This window comes from Amblyomma americanum, chromosome 1, assembly GCF_052857255.1.
Source record: "Amblyomma americanum isolate KBUSLIRL-KWMA chromosome 1, ASM5285725v1, whole genome shotgun sequence".
Lineage (NCBI taxonomy): Eukaryota > Metazoa > Arthropoda > Arachnida > Ixodida > Ixodidae > Amblyomma > Amblyomma americanum.
Genome location: NC_135497.1, coordinates 59,996,039 through 60,018,824, shown reverse-complemented (window position 1 = coordinate 60,018,824; position 22,786 = coordinate 59,996,039). Strand labels below are relative to the sequence as shown.

General features: G+C 45.8%; 2 protein-coding genes across 3 annotated transcripts in view; one reads left to right on the top strand and one right to left on the bottom strand.

Annotated features, from left to right (window-relative positions):
* Positions 1-21,551, bottom strand: part of l(3)73Ah (polycomb group ring finger 3-like lethal (3) 73Ah) — a 34,836-nt gene extending 13,285 nt beyond the window's left edge. Inside the window, exons 1-8 of one of the 2 annotated variants that reach the window (XM_077645680.1) lie at positions 21,505-21,551; positions 21,204-21,325; positions 20,205-20,310; positions 20,031-20,127; positions 19,904-19,959; positions 9,013-9,081; positions 8,709-8,935; positions 1,034-1,114 (exon numbers count right to left, since the gene is read on the bottom strand). In XM_077645680.1, coding sequence (XP_077501806.1) covers positions 1,034-1,114; positions 8,709-8,935; positions 9,013-9,081; positions 19,904-19,959; positions 20,031-20,127; positions 20,205-20,310; positions 21,204-21,239 — 672 coding nt within the window. In that variant the 5' untranslated portion in view covers positions 21,240-21,325; positions 21,505-21,551. Of the gene's footprint in view, positions 1-1,033; positions 1,115-8,708; positions 8,936-9,012; positions 9,082-19,903; positions 19,960-20,030; positions 20,128-20,204; positions 20,311-21,203; positions 21,326-21,389 lie in introns of both variants that reach the window. The other variant, XM_077645679.1, reaches the window with a different exon arrangement.
* A 225-nt stretch (positions 21,552-21,776) lies between these two features.
* The window catches only part of Nop56 (Nop56 ribonucleoprotein), a 32,512-nt gene continuing 31,502 nt past the window's right edge, over positions 21,777-22,786 (top strand). The window contains exons 1-2 of the mRNA XM_077645678.1: positions 21,777-21,929; positions 22,418-22,622. Of these exons, the coding sequence (XP_077501804.1) occupies positions 21,927-21,929; positions 22,418-22,622 (208 nt within the window). The 5' untranslated portion in view covers positions 21,777-21,926. The remainder of the gene's footprint in view (positions 21,930-22,417; positions 22,623-22,786) is intronic.

Here is a 22,786-nt window from a genome sequence, read left to right as displayed (position 1 = left end):
TGTGCTCCTTCTTCCAAGTTATGGGATGGGAAAACAGAAGGTTGTATTGCTTCCTCAAAAGCCTAGTGACTCCAATATCAAGAATGTCGGCAGAAGCCACCAAAAGAGAAGGCTGGTCAAGTTGTACCATTTCCATTGGTGTTGATGGCAACAAGGTTTAACTGGACAGTGGGACCAAGCAGCACAGAGTTAAGGAAGGCTGCAAGTGAGTGCCTTTTGCTTCAGGTGAGAAAAATATTTACAAACATATTCAACGCATGGCCTCACATAGAGGTCTCACTGCAAGTCAAAAACCTACCTCTCAGAAGCATGTGGTAGCAAAAATAAAACTCCCGATTCACATTCTGTGGCTGGACAACACAATGGAGTAAAAGTGAAGACTGGGAAAGCAGTGCCACCACACTGTGCCAAGCCGTTCCCATTGGTATTGGTGCCACTCAGTGGGTACACAGTTACACATATGGGGCTACGCCCAGTCATTTTGCATGGAATATACCAGTATTCATTACTTGGACACCATTGCAAAACTGCTTGAAAGAATTCACATAGCATTCAAGAAGCATCCATATCTCATTTGGAAAATAACTGACTATTCGCACACACCTATACATACTCGGGTTTCCAAATAAATTCACATTTACATTACAAGGTAGTCTTACTTCTCAACCTCTTAAACCATTATTTCAGAAAAAAATTTACACAAAACAAGGCTCAGTGGCAAAAGGCTCAGCAAGCAATCCATCTGTTAAGAACTACTGCACTTAATTAGAGCTAATTGCAACCTTAGAACTCTATATGAAAGAGCCTTGCCACATTAAAAAAAAAATCAACTGACAATAGAAGAGAGAGAGCAGAGGAAGGAAAGGCAAGAAGGTTAACCAGACTGATGTCTCGTGTGCCACCCTACAGTGGGAGGAGCGGGTAAAATGATGAAAAGATGGTAAGGAGATATAAGAGACAGGAGTACACATAAAGCGCATACGCAGGATACCAACAGAAAATTCTCATGCAAATTAATTATTAAAACTCTTACCTTAAACCTCCACCTTGTGACATAGACAAACTTCAGTGTATGGTCCTTGCCTAGAATCTCCTGGTTGCAAAGTATCTCAACCTGTAACAAAAACATTTCTTATAGGAGACAAACGCCGACAAAAACCAACAGCAGCTGGGGAATGAAGGGATCATTAAATTTTAAAAACATACATAACAAACAACCAGAAAGAAGCACACTTAGGAGGGACCCTGCTCTTAGAACTACAACAGATTTTCCCCGCAACCCTGTTAAGCTGTATTCTCTGATAAGCAGGATAGTGAGGGGTGCTCAGTTTCGGCTCCCATAAGCGCACTGCAAAAAACTTAGGTTAGCACGAACGATTCAACCTGTGCACACCAGTTAAGGAGAGATGCGGGCTTTGAAATAAAATTTTTATTCTTAAAGATATTGTAATGAAATCGTGTTTCTTCGTCCTGTTTTCAAAATTATAATCAATTTCAGTACATCTCAATTAGTTTCCTCAATATGCAAAAATAACCGAAGCCTAATTAGCCAATTTCTAATGGGTCATTAAGACACTTTCTTTCAACATTTTTGGTTTAAACTGAAATGGAGCCATAGCCAAAGTACTGCCATCTGGAGCTATGCTAATTAGATTGTTTTTGAGGTATACCATCTGATCTGATCTCAAAGCTTAAAGGGGCTCTCGCTGGCGCGGTACGCAAATCAAAAGATTATTACTTCAAAACATCTCTCCCAAACTTCACAAAAAATGACCCGAGCAAATTCTGGGGATTTATAAGTGACACAAAGAGACCGGTTTCTCAAGTATTAGTTGCTGATACATTAGTAAATGATCAAAAGGCCATTGCTCACCATTTCAACGAATACTTCCACAGCATGTTCACAGTGTCAGAACCATACACACTTAATGCTGCACCAGCCTACACCTCTGAAGCGAATTTTATTACATACGAAGGTGTGCTTTCAATGCTTCTCAACTTGAAAACTAAAACACTGTCCGGACCTGACAATATTCCAAACATTTTTCTCCATAGATATGCCGAATCTGTTGCCAAGTTTCTTGTTATTATGTTTTGCACCTCTTTGTTATCAGGGAATGTGCCAAGTGAATGCAAGAAAGCCCGAATTGTGCCCATTTATAAACAAGGTGACCGACTCGTATTAAAAAACTACCGCCCTATATCATTACTTTAGTCCTACTGCAAGATGATGGAGCATGTTATCGCCACTCGCATTAACGAATTTTAGAGTGTAGCTTGGTACTAACAAATTACTAACACGGTTTCCAGAAAGGTCACTCTACCGTGACGCAGCTGGTATCCGTAGTTCATTCCTTTGCCTCAGTACTAGATATTAATTGTAAGATTGATGCAATCTTTTTAGATTTTAGCACGGCGTTTGGCATAGTTCCCCACAGCAGCCTAATATTAAAACTACATTCCATTCGCCTCCCGCATATTCTTATTTCTTGGATAAGTGATTATTTAAATAACCGAAAACAATATGTCGCTCTTGGTGGACAACAATCAGGCTGTCTTCCTGTCGCATCTGGTGTGCCCCAAGGGAGCGTCCTGGGGCCTTTACTGCTTTTAGTGTACATTAACGATATTGTCAATGAAGTTGTGCCCGGTGTTCAGATCAGACTATATGCCAATGACTGTGTGTTATTTCGCGAAATCTCGAGTGCTCAACATCAAATAGACCTGAATGATAGCCTCACTAACATAGTGAACTAGTGCAGTCGTTGGGGAATGGCTTTAAATCTGAACAAGACTGTTTCTCTCTGCATCACTCATAAAAGAAACACGATAAAACACGCATATATTCTTGGGTCGTCCCCGCTTAAGGAAGTCACTTTGGTCAAGTACTTGGGTGTGACAATCACTTATGATCTGTCATGGAATGCCCACATTGACAACATCTGTTCATCTGCCTTCAGAAAACTATGTTTCTTGAGATACAGGCTTCGGAATTCCCCTCCCAACGTAAAGCATCTTAGTTATCTGTCTGTGATCAGGCCAGAACTCGAATACGCGTGTGCAGTCTGGGATCCGCATACGACATCTAAAATAAAGAAGATTGAAAAAAATACAAAGCTGTTAGGTTTGTGTTCTCCAATATTTTCAAATCTGATTCACCCTCCGAAATAGTGCAGGCTCATGGTATCCCCCTCCTTGAGTGTCGTCGAAAAAGTATCAGTTTAGATTTTCTTTCCCTCTTGATCAACCGTAAGTTGGGACTTGAACTGTCATTACATCTATTCCCTCAGCCCGCAAGAAGCACGCTACACTATTGCACCAGCCTGTTAGCACCATACTTTGCACACACAAATCTGTTCAAATTTCTTTTTTTCCCCGCACAATAGCGGACTGGAACTCTCTGTCCCCCATGGACCAACATTGAACTGTTTGACATCAGCCATGTTTTTTTTTTTTGTAAACTGCAATTTGCCATGTGATTTTTCTGATTTACTCATTCTGTACAGTGCCTGTCCTGCTTGGACCTAACCATGGTCTGCAGTATGTACAAAAATAAATAAAATAAATAAATAAAAATGTTCATTTATGTCCAAGCACCTAATTATAAAATATAATTAGATGACATTATGGTTCACAAAATTTGTAGTTTCGAATGAACCAAAAAAAAATAGCATAGCTCCGTAGTTTTGTACTTGTGAATTCAACGGTATAAGATTAATTGAAATTGCACCAAAAGAACATAATAAAACTTCCATAAGGCTAGTCACGTTCGCAAAAAACATGCAACTAAGAAAATCGCATTTGAAGTGAGCGCACTAGCCATTCGGAGGTCGTTGCAGAGGCCTTAAAAAACTGCGGAATGCGGACGTTCCATAAAAATTTCGCAGCAGTGAGTAATACCAGGATGTGGGGAAGGGGCCCAGTTTTCAAATAAAACCGAGATGGCGGCCATCAGGAACGCGGGCATGGGCATGGTAAGCAACGGGCGCGAAGTTCTGCCGTACTTCGCTCCGAAATCTCCATTTCCGCTCATCGTTGGCGCGGAATGTATAATTTTTTAGCAATTGGAGGTCGATTTAGGCCTTGAAACTTTTCAGGCAGGTACTTTAGAGTGCATAGATCCCGAATATTCCATTTTTGCAAAATCGAAATTTTCGCATTTTTTTATCATTTCAAGACCTGCGTCTCCCCTTAACACATGGTGTATCAGTGCCACAACAGCATTATTTGAGAGGTGAGTGTGTAAATGTTTTTGCAGCCTGGCAAAGCAATGATGTATTGAGTGGAGGAATGCTATGGGTAGCCTTCCCTGCAAGATGCAATGGGAACAGTCTGTTGCTTAAGAGCTTTCACCAGTGCAAGCGCCCACAGAGAATAACATGGGCACTTTCAGAAGCTCTAGCATGTAGAAATTTGGTCAAATTTTCACGCAGTATGCAGCAACATTTTCATTTTTGGTAACGGAAAAAATGTTAGACTGCTTTTTCATTAAAGCTTTCATTTTTTTTTAACAAAGCAGTGCTAAATATCCAGAAACTTGTTTCCTGAAAAAAATAAGCTAACGATAAAAAGTTGGTCCACATTTCCTCCCTTTTTCTTTCCGTGTTGTTAAGGCACATGTTTTCACACCTGAATTCACACGTCAATTGTCAGGCACAACTGAGCATGTGGTTTGTGTTTGCCAGGCTCTGAAAGTGTTGCGTATACTTTCAGCATGGATTTAAAATATGCGCCAAGTCTAACTCAGAAATGTGGCTCAACATGGCGCCAGGATATTTTCATAATACTACACTCTACCATCAACCTCTTTTCCGCTTTGTTCGCTGCGTTCGTGCATGCTGGATTCCTTGGATTGGGGCTTGGATGAACTTGGCTTTTTTTTTTTTTGCTTGGGCTGCATTGCGGCCTTTTTTTCTCCTTTTTGTCGGACCAAGATGAAGGTGGTGTCCACTTATTATACACAGGTACACCATCTCCGTAGAAAGCTGCTCACAAGTTTGTGTGCCCCCACAAATGCACGTGGGGGCTTACAATGAACCTACGACGTAAACAACTGGAGTACACCGAACCTTCCCAAAAACGCAGAGGAGAAAGGAAATTTTCGCCTGCAAAGGCTAGTTGCCCACAGGGATGGGAGAAACTGACTGGGAGAGGGCACGCAGAAAGAAGTGCGGAAAGCATTCTTGGCGAGCAGACAAGAGCACTGCGCTTGAACCGAAATGAAAAGCTTGTAGAGTTTGCAACAGAGTGGCAGTAAGGCACAACAGCCTAAGAAGTGCCGTGTTAGCGTTTGAGGATGCACAGTCAAACGGGCACCAGATTTTACGTCGGTGCCGCAGCCGGCATCGATCTCTTCCTTCTGTTCAGTTTTTTTTACTTCCTTTTATATTACTTTCAAATAAACTCCTAACAACTAACATGACGGAAGCCAGCCAGTAACTGCTGGCTTCCGTCATGTACGTCATAACGAGCCCCTCTTTTCCATTCCCTTGTCGGCCCTAAAAACTCAGTTTCAATAAAGTGGCACATTGTACGAAGCTGAATCATATTAAGAAAGAACTTATGGCAATGGTTAAATTTACATTCAAAGCCACTATGCACGGTAGGGATACACTGCTAGTGCACCTGCAAAGCCTACCTTTCACCTTTTCATCCTAATTTGATTCGTTTTGCAGCGAAATTTAAACTGTGAACGAGACATTAAAGGAACTACTTACTTCTGCAGCAATTTTTTTAAATACTGATGTTTTCATTATCGCAGTTGCGTAACACACTAATCTTGTTCCATTCCTCATGCCTCCCTTTTGTTTCTTGTCTTTGTTTCTTCTGTGTTATGCATATGAGAGTGGGATGTGGTTGGTGGTGGCGATCCGAGGCCACAAAAGGCACGCGTAATTTGCAGAAACGTGTGAAGCCCATACCGTACGAATGAGTGCCTGCAAGCCAGCCTTCCATACGAAGAAACAGACTATGGGGAAAGGGGAGGAGCAGTAATGTTGGCACTTTCAGTGGACTCCACAAACCAACTGGTAGGGAAGGAATAAAAAAATTTAGCATAGTCCTATCCACAATCCACTACAAACCGGTTCCTCTAGGCACCAGCTGCACATGCGCAGGTGGCCCTGTGCAGCACACACCTGCCACTGTGCAGGCACAGCTGGGTCCCCGCAGATGCGGATCATGGTAGCAGATTGCAGACTGTGCTACGCTAAACCTCTCGAAGTAAAAGAACAAGGTGAGCAAGATGCGCTCTAGTCAGTGGCCCCAGAGTGATTTCTATGCACACCATAAAGCTCATTCAAATAATCAGCTCAACGCATCTGTGTGCCAACATAAGCCACGGCCTTGGCATAACAAAGGTGTGGATGTACATCACAATTCTTACAGGTTGTTGTCTAGACGACTGTCAGGACAGCCTTGCTCGGTGCTTCCTTGGCTGTTCCCATTCTTAGAGGTTTTGTCAAAGGCCGCTTGAGCAAACGGTTCTTTTGTGCATGGATAACATAATCAGATTCGCGAATTGCAAGGCCACGGCTCCTCCTTGAGCCAAGGGCTTAGGTAACATGCAGTGCATATAAAATTTTTTGCCGGGGTATTATCTCATCCTTCCAGAAGGGGTTCATCTCTGGATACTGCCTCAGTGTTGATAACACGCACGCAGTGAACTTGTCCACCATTCTTCAGGGCATGCCCTTTTCGACCTTGTCTGGCGGATTAGCCCGATGCGCTCTCCTAATGCACTGTCCTCGTCTACAAGAGTACTATGTGCCAGAAATTTAGTATGATATGCTATTCTTCAAAACGCGGGTGCTGATCACTGGGCCACGGAGACTCTCACACTATACTCCCAGACAACTTTCTGTGGCGCTGCAGCAGAGGATAGGCAGGAAAGAGAAGGAGACGGGCCTTTGTCCACATGCCTGGGGGGTGGACAAACGTCAGTCTCTTGCTCTCTGCTGCCTAGCCGTGGCTGCAGATATTGGACACAGTTTCGCTCTACTACGCACATATGAAAGAGCTAATACTCTTGTGCCACGGTGGGATTTACACACCTGCAGTAGAATAAGTTTACCTCCTTTTGATGACGGGCAAGTGCTGCCATCTATAAACACAAAAAGTTCAAATTTGGGTTGCATTACAGCTGGTGAGCCCTTTTAAGCATGCTCTTTTTAGGGGTAAAACAAATGTTAGCAATCTTTACATAATGTCCTACAATTTGACAAAAACACAATTGCTGCAGAAAAGGACAATATATAAGCCAACTGATTGGTTGACTACTGGCGTTATGTGGGGCTTGAGAAAATGCACAGAGAGCTCAAGTGTTTCTTTGCAAATTCCTCCTCGTTTATGTGTGCCTCACTCCTGATTAACTCCGAATGTTTATATACCCCATGCAGGACAGAAGCCTCTTTCACTCATCTCAAATTAGCCATATTCTGTGCCAGCCACAGCCACCACGTCCCATCAGTCTTGCTAACCTCATCTTGCTAACTGACTGTCATCTGCCCTTGGCTGCATTTCCCTCTTTTTAGAATCCACTCTGTTAATCTAATGAACCACTGGTTCTGTTCTTTAAATTCCAGGTCCAACTCAAGTGTCTTTCCTCTTCTTGATTTCTGCTAATGTGATATTTGTAGTTTATTCACTTATATGCGCTGTCTCACTGTTACCCATATTATTTTCTTTTTTATAACTCGCTACGCTGTCCTTAACTTATTTTCTATCTTTATCGTAAATTTCAAGTTTCAGCCTTACCGGCAAGCACTGGAAGGATACAACTCATATATTTTTCTTCTTAGGGATAGTGGCAAACTTGGTTTTAAATTGAGTGTGCCCACAAAAGGCACTCCAGCCCACTGTTAATCACACAGTTATTTCTTTCTCACAGTTCGGATCTGCAGTCACTACTTGAACTAAATATATGTACACTCACAAACAGAAGGAAATGGACCATGCTTCAGCAGTCAGTCTTCTGAAGTGTTACCAAGTGAAAAACAATATACGTCAGACACATATACAAGCAACATTTATACTTGCCCTTGCACCAGAAGGCAGCAAATATTTTTAGTTCCACACCACAGAAGAGAGTGAATGCGAAAGAATGGTCCATAACATTCTGCCCATGATTGTACCTTTTTGCTACCAGTATCACTACCTATCATTAACTGTCAGCACCTTCCCAAACCCATGACATTACTTCATATTAATTTTTAAGCCCAGTGTACACTGTCCGCTTAAATCCTCAACCATGCGTTGCAGATCATCCAAAGTTACTTAGCAAATACAAAGTAAGCTGCAAATTAAAAGATTACAGGGGTGTTCTCCAACCTTGTAAATACCTCTTGTAAGCATGCAATGAGTAACAGCAGAGAGGTATGTCACCTTGCCTGACACCCTTTTAAAAGTGGTATGGTGGGTATGCAGCCATGTAGACAGCTTCCAGAACATTTACACATTCTGCCTTTATGTCCTAGCACTGCTGCTTGGCTGCTGATGTTTGACTCAATCAATTCTGAATAAAATCAAATCAGAAAACTGCTCACAAAATAAATGATCAGCTTGCTGTTAATGAGATATGATAAAAAACAAGTATTCTGCTGCATTTTGTTACCTTGGTGACAGTGGTGTGAGAAAAATTGCTTGCAATTTCATTATAATTTCAATCACCTTGTAACAAAAAGGCTATAAAAGTATGGAGCACGCAATACCTCTTTGTATCTGTCAAGATTGTTGAACAGCTTCTTTGCAATAAACTTCTTAAGGTGTGTGATGGTGGCTTGAGACGAGCACCGAATGAACTTGCGTCGCATTTGCTTTAGCTGCACACTGTCGGATTCCAGCAAGATGTTGACCTGCTCATCTGATCGGTGACAGTCAGCCTCATCCTCCTTCGAAGATGAGGCCTTGGAGCCTGCATCCTTTTCGTTGAGCATTCCTGGGCAGAGCAACAACCTTGAGCAATGACTGCACTTGAGGCGTAAAAATGCCACAAAGTCAGTTTTGGCTACTTACCAGGAGTGTGGGCCTTGGGACAAGGAAGGCCCTTGCGCCTGTAAAAATCCCTCTCTCGTTTCATTTCATCTGAAAAGAATAAACAATACTTAGATGATTCCCATTCACAGCAATGCTAATAATAGACAACTCCATGTCAAGCGTTCCTAGCAGTGCAAACCCAGTTTCTTAAAGTAATCACCTGGCCATTTAGAAGCATGTAAGCATAACCTCCTATGAGGCATAGGCCTTTACCTACACAGAATAACCAAAGAGTGGGTGTAAAGTCATTCTTTGACACACAAGAAATGACAGTGTCGCACACCTTTTGAACAGCTACTGCCAACAAATTGTTTTTCATGTTTTACTCTTCATTCTCATGCGGCCAATTATTTTGCACCTTCTCCAGCACTGTAGTTCTTCAGGCTGTCATCCACAAGTACGCAAAGCACAACAGCTAGCCTATTCTGTGGCACTGCATAAGCTGTCTGGTCAAGAATATGTTTTGAGGAGCAAAGTGGAAGGAATTACTATGTGGACCACAGTATACAGTAGTGAGAACAGAGGATATTCTGGCATGCCTGAACCAGATGAGTTGGTCTTATCTGAGAGAAGAGACAGCATTAGAGGCATGACAGTCTCTAGATTCAGGCCCTCAAGTGAAGATGGAAGAGAAGCAAATGTGATTGTAAGAAAGATGTCAAAAGCAAGAGCATTCAGCCTTCTATTTTGCTGCAAGAAATTTTCCATGGAAAAAACATGAAAACCCGCTAAAAAAGAAGTTTTAAACTCAAGGTGCAGCGCCTGTTTAAAAAAGTTTAAACAGGCCCAGCACCATGAGAAAGCACCCCCACGCAGTTCTATAAATTCGCATGGTCTGTCTACTTTTCGCAGGGGTGTACAAAAATTTTGGCATCACAGCTGGTTTCAACCCGATATGACATATGAGAACCTGACGACAATCTCAGATGCAGTGCCACAAGTGATGCACGGCGCCGGTGGAGAGTTGGCACTACGCCTAAGCATCCTGTCTTCGCTGCCCTTGTGCCATCCAATGAGTTCGAAACAAATGGGAACTGCGAACCAGTGTGCACAATAATAACTGTAGGCTAAGCCGGTCGAGCCGTCCTGGTGGCTCAGTAGTTATGGTGCTCGGCTGCTGACGCGCAAAACGCGGGTTCAATCCCGGCCGCGGCGGTCACATTCCGGTTGAGGCGAACTGCTACAAGCTCAGGTACAGGTATGACGTCAGTGCAGGTTAAAAAGAACCCCAGGTGGTCGAAATTATTCAGAGCTCTCCACTATGGTGTCCCTGATAGCCTGAGTCACATTGGGACGTTAAACCCCCATAAACTAAACTAAAACAAACTATTTTCCTGGTCGCTCACTGGGTGCAATGGCAACAGACACACAGGTGAGCGCGCTTTCTGGTGTTGTAGCAGGCAAACGCGCACTCAAGCAAAGCCATTCCATGCATTCCCGCCAAGCGGTTACCATGGGGGGTGCTAGCTAAGCACATGTGCACTAATCTACTTTACCCTGAAGGATACTTGGATAAGAACACTGGCCTAGATAGGAGTCCTGAATCGCTAGTCAGCTGTTCACGCGGTCAGTGCCCGCAGACACACCAAGGCACACAAGTCAAGAAACGAATACCCGTTGGGCCACTGATTACGAAAATACCCCAGTGTACTCCCGCTATCAGCCACCACGTTCTGTCAGCTAAGCATTGGTACTTCGAGTAACGTGCACTTCACAATACATAATGCAGAGCTATCACCAACACGATGCACAAGACCACTGTGCTGAGCTGTTTTTTATCCAATGTTAAAATTTTGAGACCAAGATGTGCCAACACAAGCACTGCAACAATAGCGTTCAGCTGCAATTTTTTATTCGAACAACGTGCACTTCACAATACATAACGCAGAGCTATCACCAACACGATGCACAAGACCACTGTGCTGAGCTGTTTTTTATCCAATGTTACAATTTTGAGACCAAGATGTGTCAACACAAGCACTGCAACAGTAGCGTTCGGCTGCATTCAAATGCAATTGCCTTGCAGAGCCGACCGAAATGCGCTTGAAGCCTCTGCCACCTTAGAGAAGCTACGCCATTGCCATGACGACTGTGACGCTCTTTTTCTTAGGCGCAGCCGCTGGGCATTCTTCAACTTTCGTGAGCATTCATAACGACCTCGACAAAACCACTCGGGCTGTATTTGTCAGACTCAGGCGAGTGCTGGGAAAAATGCCGGCCTTCCCACAGGGCTTGCCAAAAATGGTGAAGTCAAAGCAGAAAACCTGAAGTATGAAACAAACACTGTCGGAGAAAAAAAAAATTCTGGGCCCATTTTAGGAACAAACTACACAGTAGCCTGCCTCGCTTCGCAAAATTGTGAGTGATGACAAATTTAAAGGAGTGCCGTGAACTAAATCTTAAAGGAGTATAGACACGAAAGTTTTGCTTACATGTTTCCTTCTCTGTAATGATGCATAAGATTTGGAATGCATGGATCACCACGTGGTATCAGCTTATAACCACTAAATAGTTTATAATTAAGTTTGCCATGCTGTTTCGGTTTCAGCAGTCGAACGATGGATGTGACCTGCTAGGTGCGTTTAGATAAGTCACGTGAGGCATGAAAAAACTGCAATATAATCGCTGATACTTAGTTTTAATTCACTACAACGCTTAAGTCAATCTTTTTTAAGAGCTGGAATGACAGCAAATGATGTATCAGCAGTTATTTAGATCGCCTATATCACTTTGAGGTGCCTCGATACATGCGAGTTCTATTATGACAGGGGTCGCAAACTCATTTCTGCACTGAGGCCGCATTGTCTCCCGTGAGGCAATAGCCAGAGAGTAGAGGAAAAAAGGAACAAGGAAAACGTAAAAAGGAAGCAAAATACCAAAGCGAATAAGTCAGAAGCCCTGGAGAAGGTCACCCATTAATAAAAACTTCCTTTTTTTTTCTGTTGTATTTGAAGTTTTCAGGCCCTTGCCACAAAAAGTTACCTATTAAAGCGTGCAATGACGACCGGATGTCGACAAATTATTTGAGGCTATACTTGCACGCAGCAGTGGCTTAGTGGCTATCATGTTCAGTTGTTGAGCCCAAGGATGGCGAATCGAATTCCAGCCCAGAAACGCAAAAAACACGCCCGTGCGATGCAAATGTGAAATTATTCTGGTGACTTCCACTATGTACGGCGTCTCTCACTGGTCGCTTTGGAACGTTAAATGCCACATATAACCTACCACATTTGAAGCTATAAATTTATCAGACAACAAAAAAAATTGTCTGTAGTTTAGCTCTGGTTAACCCAAGTCGAACTGCGAAAGCTTCGTTTCCTCGGCACATCGTCTACGCAGTGTCTTATTCCAACGCTCTCGAGAATTCAAAGCGGTCTCTTCCGCAGGAAGAGTCACTAAGGGAGGTATCACTTCTTCTAGCCGCATCTGCGTTACGAAGCTTCTCGAGTCTTGCGGCGCGTTCTTCTGGCGTCTCTTGAGCGCATTGTCTCTTTCTTGTTTCGTTCTGTCGTTGTTGCGTCTCTTTTGCGCTCTCCATAATGATTACAATACACTGAGACGAAGCGCATATATATGTATATATACTATAATACACTACATAACAACTACAATACCCTGAGGCGAAGCGCGTATATGTGTGTGTATGTATGTATGTATGTATATATGTATACAAACACACCCCGCTAGGCGACACCTCCTCTCCCTCTACCCCAGCGGAGCACATCTGGTGAAACGAGCGGCGATGGCAGCGGCGTCGACATCTGTTGAAGCGCGGCTGCGGCGTTGCTAGGCAACGGCGGCTCAAGGTCGTTTGTCGGCCACAGCATACGGCTGAAGTGCGCGACGAGCCGAAATGGCCCGCTGGCTGGCGTAATGTTGTTCACAACAAAAAAAGCAGAGCGCTCTGTCGCTCCCGAAGAAAAGCTAAAGTGGCTGATTAGGGACGCTCCCAGAGACACCAGTGCGACAATCAATACCAATGAGCCGTCCTGGGCTACGCTACGCCATTCCTGCAGCGCACTTCAGGCTTACATTTACTCTCAACTACGAGATAGTCTGAATTTTTTCTAAAATAAATAGGCATGATAATTGAATTTAAGCTGTCATACAAATAATGCAGACATTTCAGCAAATTACTTCTTCCGTATGCAAAGCTGCCCACACCGTACCGACTGAAACCGCTAGGCTCTCCAAGCAGTCTCCAAACACGTGAAAAACCTACTGCGACTGACGGCGCAATGACTATTCAATTAGGCCGCATTTTATCAGGCGAATCGTTGCATGTAGCCTCTGCGATGGCTCAGTGGTTATGGTGCTCGGCTGCTGACCCGAAAGATGAGGGTTCGATCCCAGCCACGGCGGTTGCATTTCGATGAAGGCGAAATGCTACGGGCCTGTGGGCCGTGCGATGTCAGTGCACGTTAAAGAAACAATGCGCAGCACTCCACTACGACGTCTCTCATAGACCGAGTCGCTTTGGGACGATAAGCCCCATAAAACCAAGCTAAACCAAACCAATTGTTGCATGTGAAACAGCTTTAGTACGATTATTGCCCCCTCCGCCTCTGCAGATGGCTGTAAGCTGATTAGGCATGCACACGGTCTTTCGCCAACACCGCGGGCCAAGCGCGAACCTCACGGAGCATTAAAGGCAAAGAAATGTACTCTGCGCGTTCATAAAAGCGCGACACACCACGTTACAATCGCTGCCCCGCCCACGCTATGGCAGCGAAATCAGCGAAGTGGCTTGATCCACCGCCCGATTTAAAGGGTTCAGCTGTATCCACCCATGGCAAGAAGCGGGGAGCACCTTGCACGGACAGGGCATTGACCATCACGTGGCACGTACGTCACGGTTTGATGGACCTTGCCGCTCCAGCCGCTGGAGATTTCTGCACCGCTTGATGGCGCGTTCACACTTGGATATTCAGCGGCGAGAGCGACCGGAATCCGCTGCCGCGGCAGAGATTCCGCCGAGGTACCCAGCGGAAAGGCCGATCGGTCCAGGACCGAATTCTGCCGCCGGAAAAAAATCCGCCGAATCTCGTCAGCCAATCGGAAGGCAAGTACGAAGTTCAGCAACAAACATGGCGGCGCCCTTCGATGCGGGATGCCTTGCTTCGGACTGAATTCGTCGCTGTTACTGTGGTTTTCAGCGCGTTCAATGCCCATAAAAGCACCAGCGCTCTTTCGCTTCATCTCATCTCGCCCATAAGAAAAGTGTGAGTGATAAATGCGCTTTATTTTTTTATTTTGGGTGACGATTCTTTTTTTTTTTAGGCTTGAGAGAGGCGTCGCTTTGTTGACAGCAGTGGTTCCCGTCCTAAACACCAGATGGCGCCACTAGGCTAATCATATCTTTTTAAAAACGAGAATGCTAGAAATGGCGTAACGTCTGGCAAAATAGCTGCATTTAGCGTACATAAGCGTGCATACGGTTATGGTACGTAGACAGCATGGGTTAACCTCTTGCCATATCTGTGTACGCCGTGAGCAGACAACGCACGGACGATGAGCGGAGACGCGGTGGCCTGGAAGTGTGAACAATGCAGCTTTTCGGCGGCAGCGGATTTCGCTTGCTCTCGCCGCCGAATGTCCAAGCGTGAACGCGCCATGAGAGAGGGTGTATTCGCCGCGGCGGCGGAATTCGCGAGCGGTTCGCTTGCATGTGAAACAGGCTTTAATTTAAGGCCGATTCACACGACGGTCCGTTCTCCCGCGGCCCGCGCATCACGTGTTTATGCGCCACTCAAAACTGGCCTGTGAACCGACGACGTCAAGCGGGTGCGACGGACCAAAAGAGCAGACGACGCGCTGAGTGTACCACTGTTGCCAGATTATTTTAAAGCGTTTGGCAACGCTGGTCAAACTGGCTTTTCCTCCCGACCCATGACTGCGACTGAATGGTGCAGGTGCGGGCGGCCCTTTGTCCAATTCCTCAATGGCCTGGGCCGTCTTGCTGACCAGTCGATCGCTTTGTCATGGTAGCGAACGCAGTGCAGCTTGTCAAAACAGCGTGCCAGCACAACGGCACTCAGCGAAATGCGGCAAGAGCGGTGGTTGCCAGAGTTAGCGCGCGCGTCTTCGCGGGCCGCCGCTAATTCCTGCGAGGGAAGAGGCACTTGAACTTCCCTGGTTGTCTAGTCCGCGGGCCGACAGCACGCCTCTCAATTTGGTGGCTCACGAACACGCGATGCGCGGGCCGCGGGCGAACGGTCCGTCGTGTGAATCGGCCTTTTCCGCTCTTCGCAGGTGCGCGGTTCCCGAACGGCGCGAGAAATTGCCCAAATTTGCACAGCCACAGCGGCGAGGGTAATCGCGTTTTCAAAAATTCGGGAATTCTAAAAACTGATATGGCTATTACTAACGATCGGCTACAAATTTCTAATTGCAATCAGACGCCTACCGGTAATAATTAAAAAGTTCAATATTTAAATTTAGTCAACCACTTTACTAGTAGATGTGATTCGCCTGCTTTTGGGCGTCCGCCAATACTGCTATTAGTATGCTGCAAAAAGCTACTCTTGAAAACAAAATTCAGCGCGCACGGACGAACGACACACCGCATAAACCCTATTTTTAAAAAAATATTGGCGGGTTTCCTTGAAACAACAGATGCTTTCTAGGCAGCCGATTAAGGAATATGAAAATACATCGAGATAAAAAAATGAAAAATATAACAGCATTTTAGGTTGAGGAAAACTTAACGGAGGACTTTGCCCACTTCTCAAATAATTTGAGCAGCTAGACCAGTCAGTAATTCTGACCCGTGCGGTTCGCCACACGGCTTTCTGTAGCTACTGAACTTGGCTTTAACAGAACCGACCAAATCTGCAACACATTCTGGGTCCACGCAGCAAGCCTAATGCAACTCGCAGAGAAACCTAACGGATGGTATCTGAATTTTCCTGCTACGTAGCACGCCAGACACTGACCGGCCGAACGGCAGAGCATGCCACGCTATTCACTAGTGCCCATGCAAAAAAAAAAAAAAACGGCAGGGTATTAACGCAGTTACACCGAGTAAAACTTGCGAAACACTTGAGGCAACACCGCCTCAAAAGGCAATCACATGCAGGATTTTGTCGTCGGCGGCTATCGGCAGCTGCGCGCGGGGAGTGTTAACGGAGCGGCTTCCGCCAGGCCGCTGGCGCTCCGTCAAAGGTTGCGGCTTCCCACATCATACCCCGGGTTTTTCAGCTTTGCTTGTGAAGTTGTGCTTTCCGCACTAAAACAAACTGCGGAAATAGTAAACATACAGAGGCGAAATTCTTGAAGGAAAAGGAAACGACGTTTCGGGACCTGCATACGGGTCCCCTGACCAAATAGAGCGCTGCACGGAACGACGGTGGCTTAAACATGGGTAAAACTGCGCAGTGACCGATTGCAGATTTCTGGAAGATTTCAACGTGTCTCTTCCTGAATTTGTGTTTGCGTGGTCATAGCAGTGTCCTTCTATGCTTCCTGGTCACGAAACTTCGTAAGTTGCTCGCAGATGCCGCGCTACGGCGCCACCATCTGCACGAGTGCATCGTCCTATGCTACGGCGCTAGGCAGGCTACGGTCCGAGGGGCTCGGCGCTGTTAGTTTGATGCTGATATTAGATGCGTACTGGGCTCTGTGTGTTCAGGTAATGTAACTTTTGAGATGGGACCACGTCGAGCACATAAACGGGACCGACAAAGCCGAGCTCTTTTGTTCCCTGCCGAGGAGAAGGAAGCCGGCAGTAATGCTGCAGGAAACAGATGTTTTCACCTCGGCCTCGAAATATGAGCATGTTTATGAAAAGCGCTTCATCATCTCACACTTCAAAATAGTCGACAGTGGCCCTCTTCACCTAGCGAGCGCGCAGGATTCGTGAGCAGGATTCAGCGATTAAGGAAAGCCAATTCACAAGTTCTTGGCGAATGCAAATGGCGATCCAGAGTAGTTCCGGCAACAGTGACCCGAAATCGACTATTGCTTACGTCGCAGTACGAGTGCACAATTAGCGGGAAGCCCCGATCTGCCGAGCAATGCAGAAAGGGTACGGTAGCTGTCGTCGACGTCACTTGTGGGAAAATTAGGCTGCTTTAATCAACGTACACGGTCGCCGAATGCACTACTGGTTAAAGCGATTTGAAATCAATTACTAGTCACATCGCAGAAAGCAAATGCAATTAGCGGAGGCGCCGGTCATATGCGGGGTCAGCAACCCGGCAAACAAACGTTTCCCCAGACGTGCGTTTGCATCCATCGGCGCTGCTTGCGGATTCACCCTACTGCGCAAAACAGGTAAAGCAACAACCAGAGCAGAAAATAAGAGAACATTTAACATGAAGTGCGCTCAGTCAGCATTTTAAGCTATGTAAACGAGCAGTATGCTTTATGCACAAACCTACTTAAACAGCAGCCGTGCGGTGCAGTCGTCGACATCGGCGCGCTCCTGGGGGTATATCGCGCTGCACGTTGGGTAAATGCTGAATGTACTAATATCTTGAAGCACTGATTTAGCGAATACACGAGATATTTACTAAGCAGCAGAAAAACAAAAAAAAGCAGGCTACAGATATCGAAATCAATGCCACGGGAGCCTGAGCAGTCGCGCAGCGCAGCCGTTGACGGGGCGAAGTGAATACGGCGACGGCTATTGGTTGGCGAAGGCAGGAGCCTTCGTACCACCCGATTGACACCGACACCGCCGTACTCCGACCACCGGCGCGCCGACGGCGTCCGCGTAATATGACACTGGAAAAGACAACGCAGAAAATGCGTTTGTCGATGTTCTTCCAACCGAGATCGGTCTAGCGTGACAGCGCCTTTAGCGTAGCGATCATGAGCCGTTCGCTTTCAAAAGCAAGAGTTGAATACCGACTGCGGAGACGCTTCAGCTTGCATACTGCAATTTTTGCGGCCGGAGAGAACCGAGTGAAGGCATGGGACAAGCAAACGGCCTTGTGTCTCGTTTAATGGGTGTTTAGTGTGCCCAGTCACGTTATAAATTTTATCCACTGCAATTCCGAGAATAAACGCTGCTGCGCAGTTTTACGACAAACGTCAGCTCCAGTGAGGCATTCGAACCATTCAAACGTCATCCTGGTCAAAGCGGAAATTCTAATTGAAAGCTAAATGCCAGAGCACATTCTAAGGTAAGCTAATAAGACAGTCGCAGAAAATTCCAGACATTCAGATATACAAACATTACCCAAAACATAACAGTGGCTCGATGCATTTCTGCAAATGGTGGTGCTTCTAGCGGCCGCCGCTGACCCTATATGAAACACTCACAAAACACGGAGGAAATAAATGCTTGTCGACATACTGGTCTGCTTGAATGTCGCGAAGGGTCCCGGCTCACAGAGATTGTTCTGTTGTAACTTGAAATCAACCTTGATGTGTAATGCGTGCCTTACCGAATAGAGCCAAAACTCTGTTCACCGCAAGAACTGACACCACACAACAAACTGAGAGATGCTTGCACATCGAGACAGCCCAGCGAAGTCAATAAAGGTACGCAACATACATCCACATTTGTCCTATTAAATGCCTATTTCATGTAACTCCTACGCACGACTCGGCCGACACTGCACAGCTGTCGCGTTACTCGCCTTACACTTAGCTGTTTCACGAAAACGTTTTCTTCCTGAAAATGCTGAGTGCAGACCAGACACCTACTTTACCCAGGGCTGGACATCTCAAAAACCCGCAACGGGCATAAGCTTCGGAAAACTGGAATATACGCAGGAACTAAGTTTGACTTTCAACTGTTCAAAATTCGCATTCTGTTCAAAATATGCCTTTAACAACTGGTATTACAATTATAATCTGTATGAAAAAACCATTAATTTCAACCAAGGACTATATTCTGCTGTGCAGTCAGAGTGTGTTCCAACTAAAGCCTTAAGTTCCAGGGGCTTCCATAGTTTTGGCTCCACTGCCAAGTAGGCCTTGCCATGGTACAAGCCTGATAGTTACTTCTAACCAACCAAAATGAGGACAGGATTGCAGCAAGGTATACCCCCCAAATAAAAGCTTCACATTTCCACATTGGATGGTTTACACGTGCTGGGGTGAGCCCTTCACTAAGGCTTCTTAGCCCACATGCAAGCTCTGGGACGTTAAAACCCAACAACTATGCCATACACCGTACCCTTGCCACACCACAGGCCCGCTGGAATAGCTACGTGGCTATACCGTAGGGCCGCTGGTCCCGAGGTTGCGAAATAAAACCCAGTTGTTGCGGCCGTTTTTTTTTTTATGGTGCTTAACGTCCCAAAGCGACTCTGGCTATGAGACACCGTAGTGGTGGGCTCCAGATAATTTCGACCACCTGGGGTTCTTTAACGTGCACTGACATCGCACAGTACACGGGTCTCTAGCATTTCGCCTCCATCGAAATTTGAGCGCCGCAGCCAGGCTCAAACCCGACTATTTCGGGTCAAATGCCGGGCACCATAACCACTGAGCCACCACAGCAGCACAGTGGCTGCATTTAGATGGAGGCGAAATGTAAAAACCCCGTACACTGTGCAAACGTAAAAGACAAACACAGAAGACGAGTCTGACTCTTGGCGTTGTCTCCCACATCAGTCTTTTATGTTCGCGCTATTTTTTTGTAATGGAATGATGCACCACTGTGGTGTGTCATTGATGGAATGACACACCACTGTGGTGTGTCATTCCATCAGCACAGATCAAGCCTGTATTATGCATCAGGTCTGGCAGGCTGGGTCTGAGCCAGCTGCTGATTATTTGTCACACTCAGGCTACACAGCTAACCAGGCCAGGCTCATGCCAGTAGCAAACCCCAGCAGCAGCAAGCCTGGGCCCCAAATATACAGCCGTCCGTAAGGTCTCCGACCTTTTCAATACAAGACCAAAAGGAACTCACTGTATTGCAGATTCGGAACCAGCTTGTACACAATATCCTGCATTGTCCTGTCGTAGCTGTAAGAACAAACAAAATTAGCTGCATGCTCAAACCTGCACTAAGATGCAGCGTACTGCTGGAGCCATACCTTATGTACTGCAATGGGTAGCTCTGATGAATTACAATTTCACAGGTTGGGCAAGTGTTGTTATCCTCCAAATGTTTGACAAGGCAGCTCTTACAAACTGCAAGAAAAAAATACATAATCCAATAACACTAAAGACTGCAATTTGCTCTGAAGCATTTGGGCAGTGCTACTCACAGGTGTGTAAACATTCCGTGACTGTCGTGGCATCGATTAAATACCCCTTGCATATCTTGCAAATTATATGATTATTGAGCGTTTTTAATCGTATCCGCCTTTCCATCTGCAAAATGCAAGTCGATGAGAAGACAGGTAAGCAGCAGCAAACCCAACGAAATCGCACTTAGGCAGCTCTGAAGCAATACAATTACCTTGGCAGGGACTAGCGTCTCCTGCCAACAGGTTGTCGGCAGCCTGTTCATGTTTTCCGGCACCGCGCAACTTTCGAGGGGCACAGAACTTCCCTCGCCAGGAAGCTCGCATGTTTCGGAAGGCAATACATACTCCATTTCATCAAAAACCCTGCCGGAGTCTCGCGATTCAATCGCTATTTCTCCAGGGACCTGGCATGCTTCAGACAAAGTTACCTCCATGTCGTCGGAAAGCTTGCTGTGTTCTACATTTGTAGGGCCGCGGGTGGCACGTGAGGATCCATCAAAAGCCGCACGTGCCACGAGCGGCTTTGGAAGGCTACAGCTTTCCTTTTCTTTGTTTTTTGCTTGGCTATTGTTTTGTTTGTTGCCATGACATTAGCAGAGAAAAGGGCGGTGTGGGGCCGCGGGGTCGTCTGCTCACCCTGGCCATAAACGTCGCTGCAACATCATGCAAAGCATCACGATGGGACAGAAGGCCGCCAAACCATGCCACAACGTCGACCCAAAATTCGCGCCAGTGTAATCACTTATTAAAAAGAGCAGACGTAATGGCACCAGCATTAAGACAACGCATCTGCTTTGCTTTTGGCTGTGCGTGTAGCAGTCGCATCTCGCTGCTGCATACAAAACGAAACAGCGCACTAGGCGAAACAGATGCGTTAGAAATGAAGGTTTGTAGCATGCTGCGGGCATAGCAAAGCTTAAACACTCCGATCCAGTGTGCAATGATCGGAAACTTCATTGCACTGGCATGCAAAATCGGACACGCACATCGCTCAACAGAAATGGAAGGCACGATTACCTGTCTTGATAGCGATTCCTGGGGAATGAAAACCATGAAGCACTAGTTTCTCGGCTTCGCCCGCTCACATATCAGCAGACGAGCATCCAACTTAATCGCAGAAATCGCTTTGTACGCCGTCGCTGTTTAAACAGAGAGGGAAAAACATGTCACAAGGCTTAAAGTTGAGATTTCATGGCTCTGTACCACTAGAAACGCAGCAAGGCGACGTCAGAGAAGCTTCAAGTGCGTTTAACACTGAGCGGAAGTCATACGAATTGAAGATAACGTCTTTACAAGCGCCAGAAAAATTGCGATTTACGGTTGCGTGCGGCCAAGTCCCTGCCGCCACCGTATTGTTGTCTTTCCTTTTTTGCAATTTATTTTTCCGGCATTGCGCGGAGACACGGCTTCGGAAAGGGAGAAACGGCAGTTATTTTCAGTTCTGTAAAATTTTTGCTATATAATGTTCATAAATTATTTTGTTGCTGCTAAAATAAAAGTTTTATTTGAATGATAATTGTTAACGTGTTATTAGTGGTTATTTTAACCTTTGTGAATCTCATTTTTGATTTGGCGTCGTCCATGCTGTCCATGCCTTGCTCCGCTAGCTAGTTTGAGCACGCAGGACGCTGGCGCCATTTCGTTTCTATGCAGTGTTTTGTTGGTTCAGCTAGGCTTGAACTGTAAGAGAAACTTCGTCTTCGTTTGTTATGTTCTCTCGTCGTTAACACAACAACAACAATGGTAAGGATCTGTTTAGATAGGTATTTCCATGGAAGTGTTATTCGTGGCTTGCGTTAAACGTGGCAGACACGTGTTTCTGGTGTTGCAGCTAAACAAATCATTTGTGTTGTTGCATGCTGCTCGCGTTATTACGCGCTAGCTTGCAGAACCGCATTTTTCATAGCAACATTCGATAAAGCTTTTAAACTTTCCACTTAAAGTGCAACGCATTTCAGTGGATGTGTCAAATCTCCGTATATCTTGGGACTGGTGACAAAAGAAAAACGAGTCCTAAGAAGTACCGTATTACGTGCTGTAACTGCAAGAGTCTGTTGCGGAAACTCCTTTCTAGTCAATATTTGTGGTCCTCGAGCGGCAGGTAGTGTGTGCAGCATGATGCTTGTCTCATTCGCTTTGTCAAGTAATGCCAGGCGCAAGTGGCCTCTTGCTTTATGTGGATGGAGGAGCACGTGGGTTTAACGGGGCCGGTGTCCTCGGTCTCATTGCAGTCTCAGCTCTACGTGCTCTTCGAGCACGCGGTGGGATATGCACTCTTCCGGGTCAAGGAGTTCGAGGAGGTCAGCATGGCTCTCCCGCAAGTTGAGAAGAGCGTCCTCGACTGCAATAAGTTCAAGTCGCTCGTGCACCTGATCGCCTTCCTTCCTTTCCGCACAGCAGTGAACGCCCTGGAGAACATGAATTGTCTCACCGAAGGCAAGTTTTCTTTCACGCGCGTTCTGTCTAGTTAAAAGCAGCAACACTGCTGGTAAACGGAAGGAGTTATTTATTTAGTGCTGTATATGAAGGGCGACAAGAACTTCGCTGCAGGTTGTAATGCTAGGTTTACATTCGTCAACACAGTAATAGTCCTTGAGTGC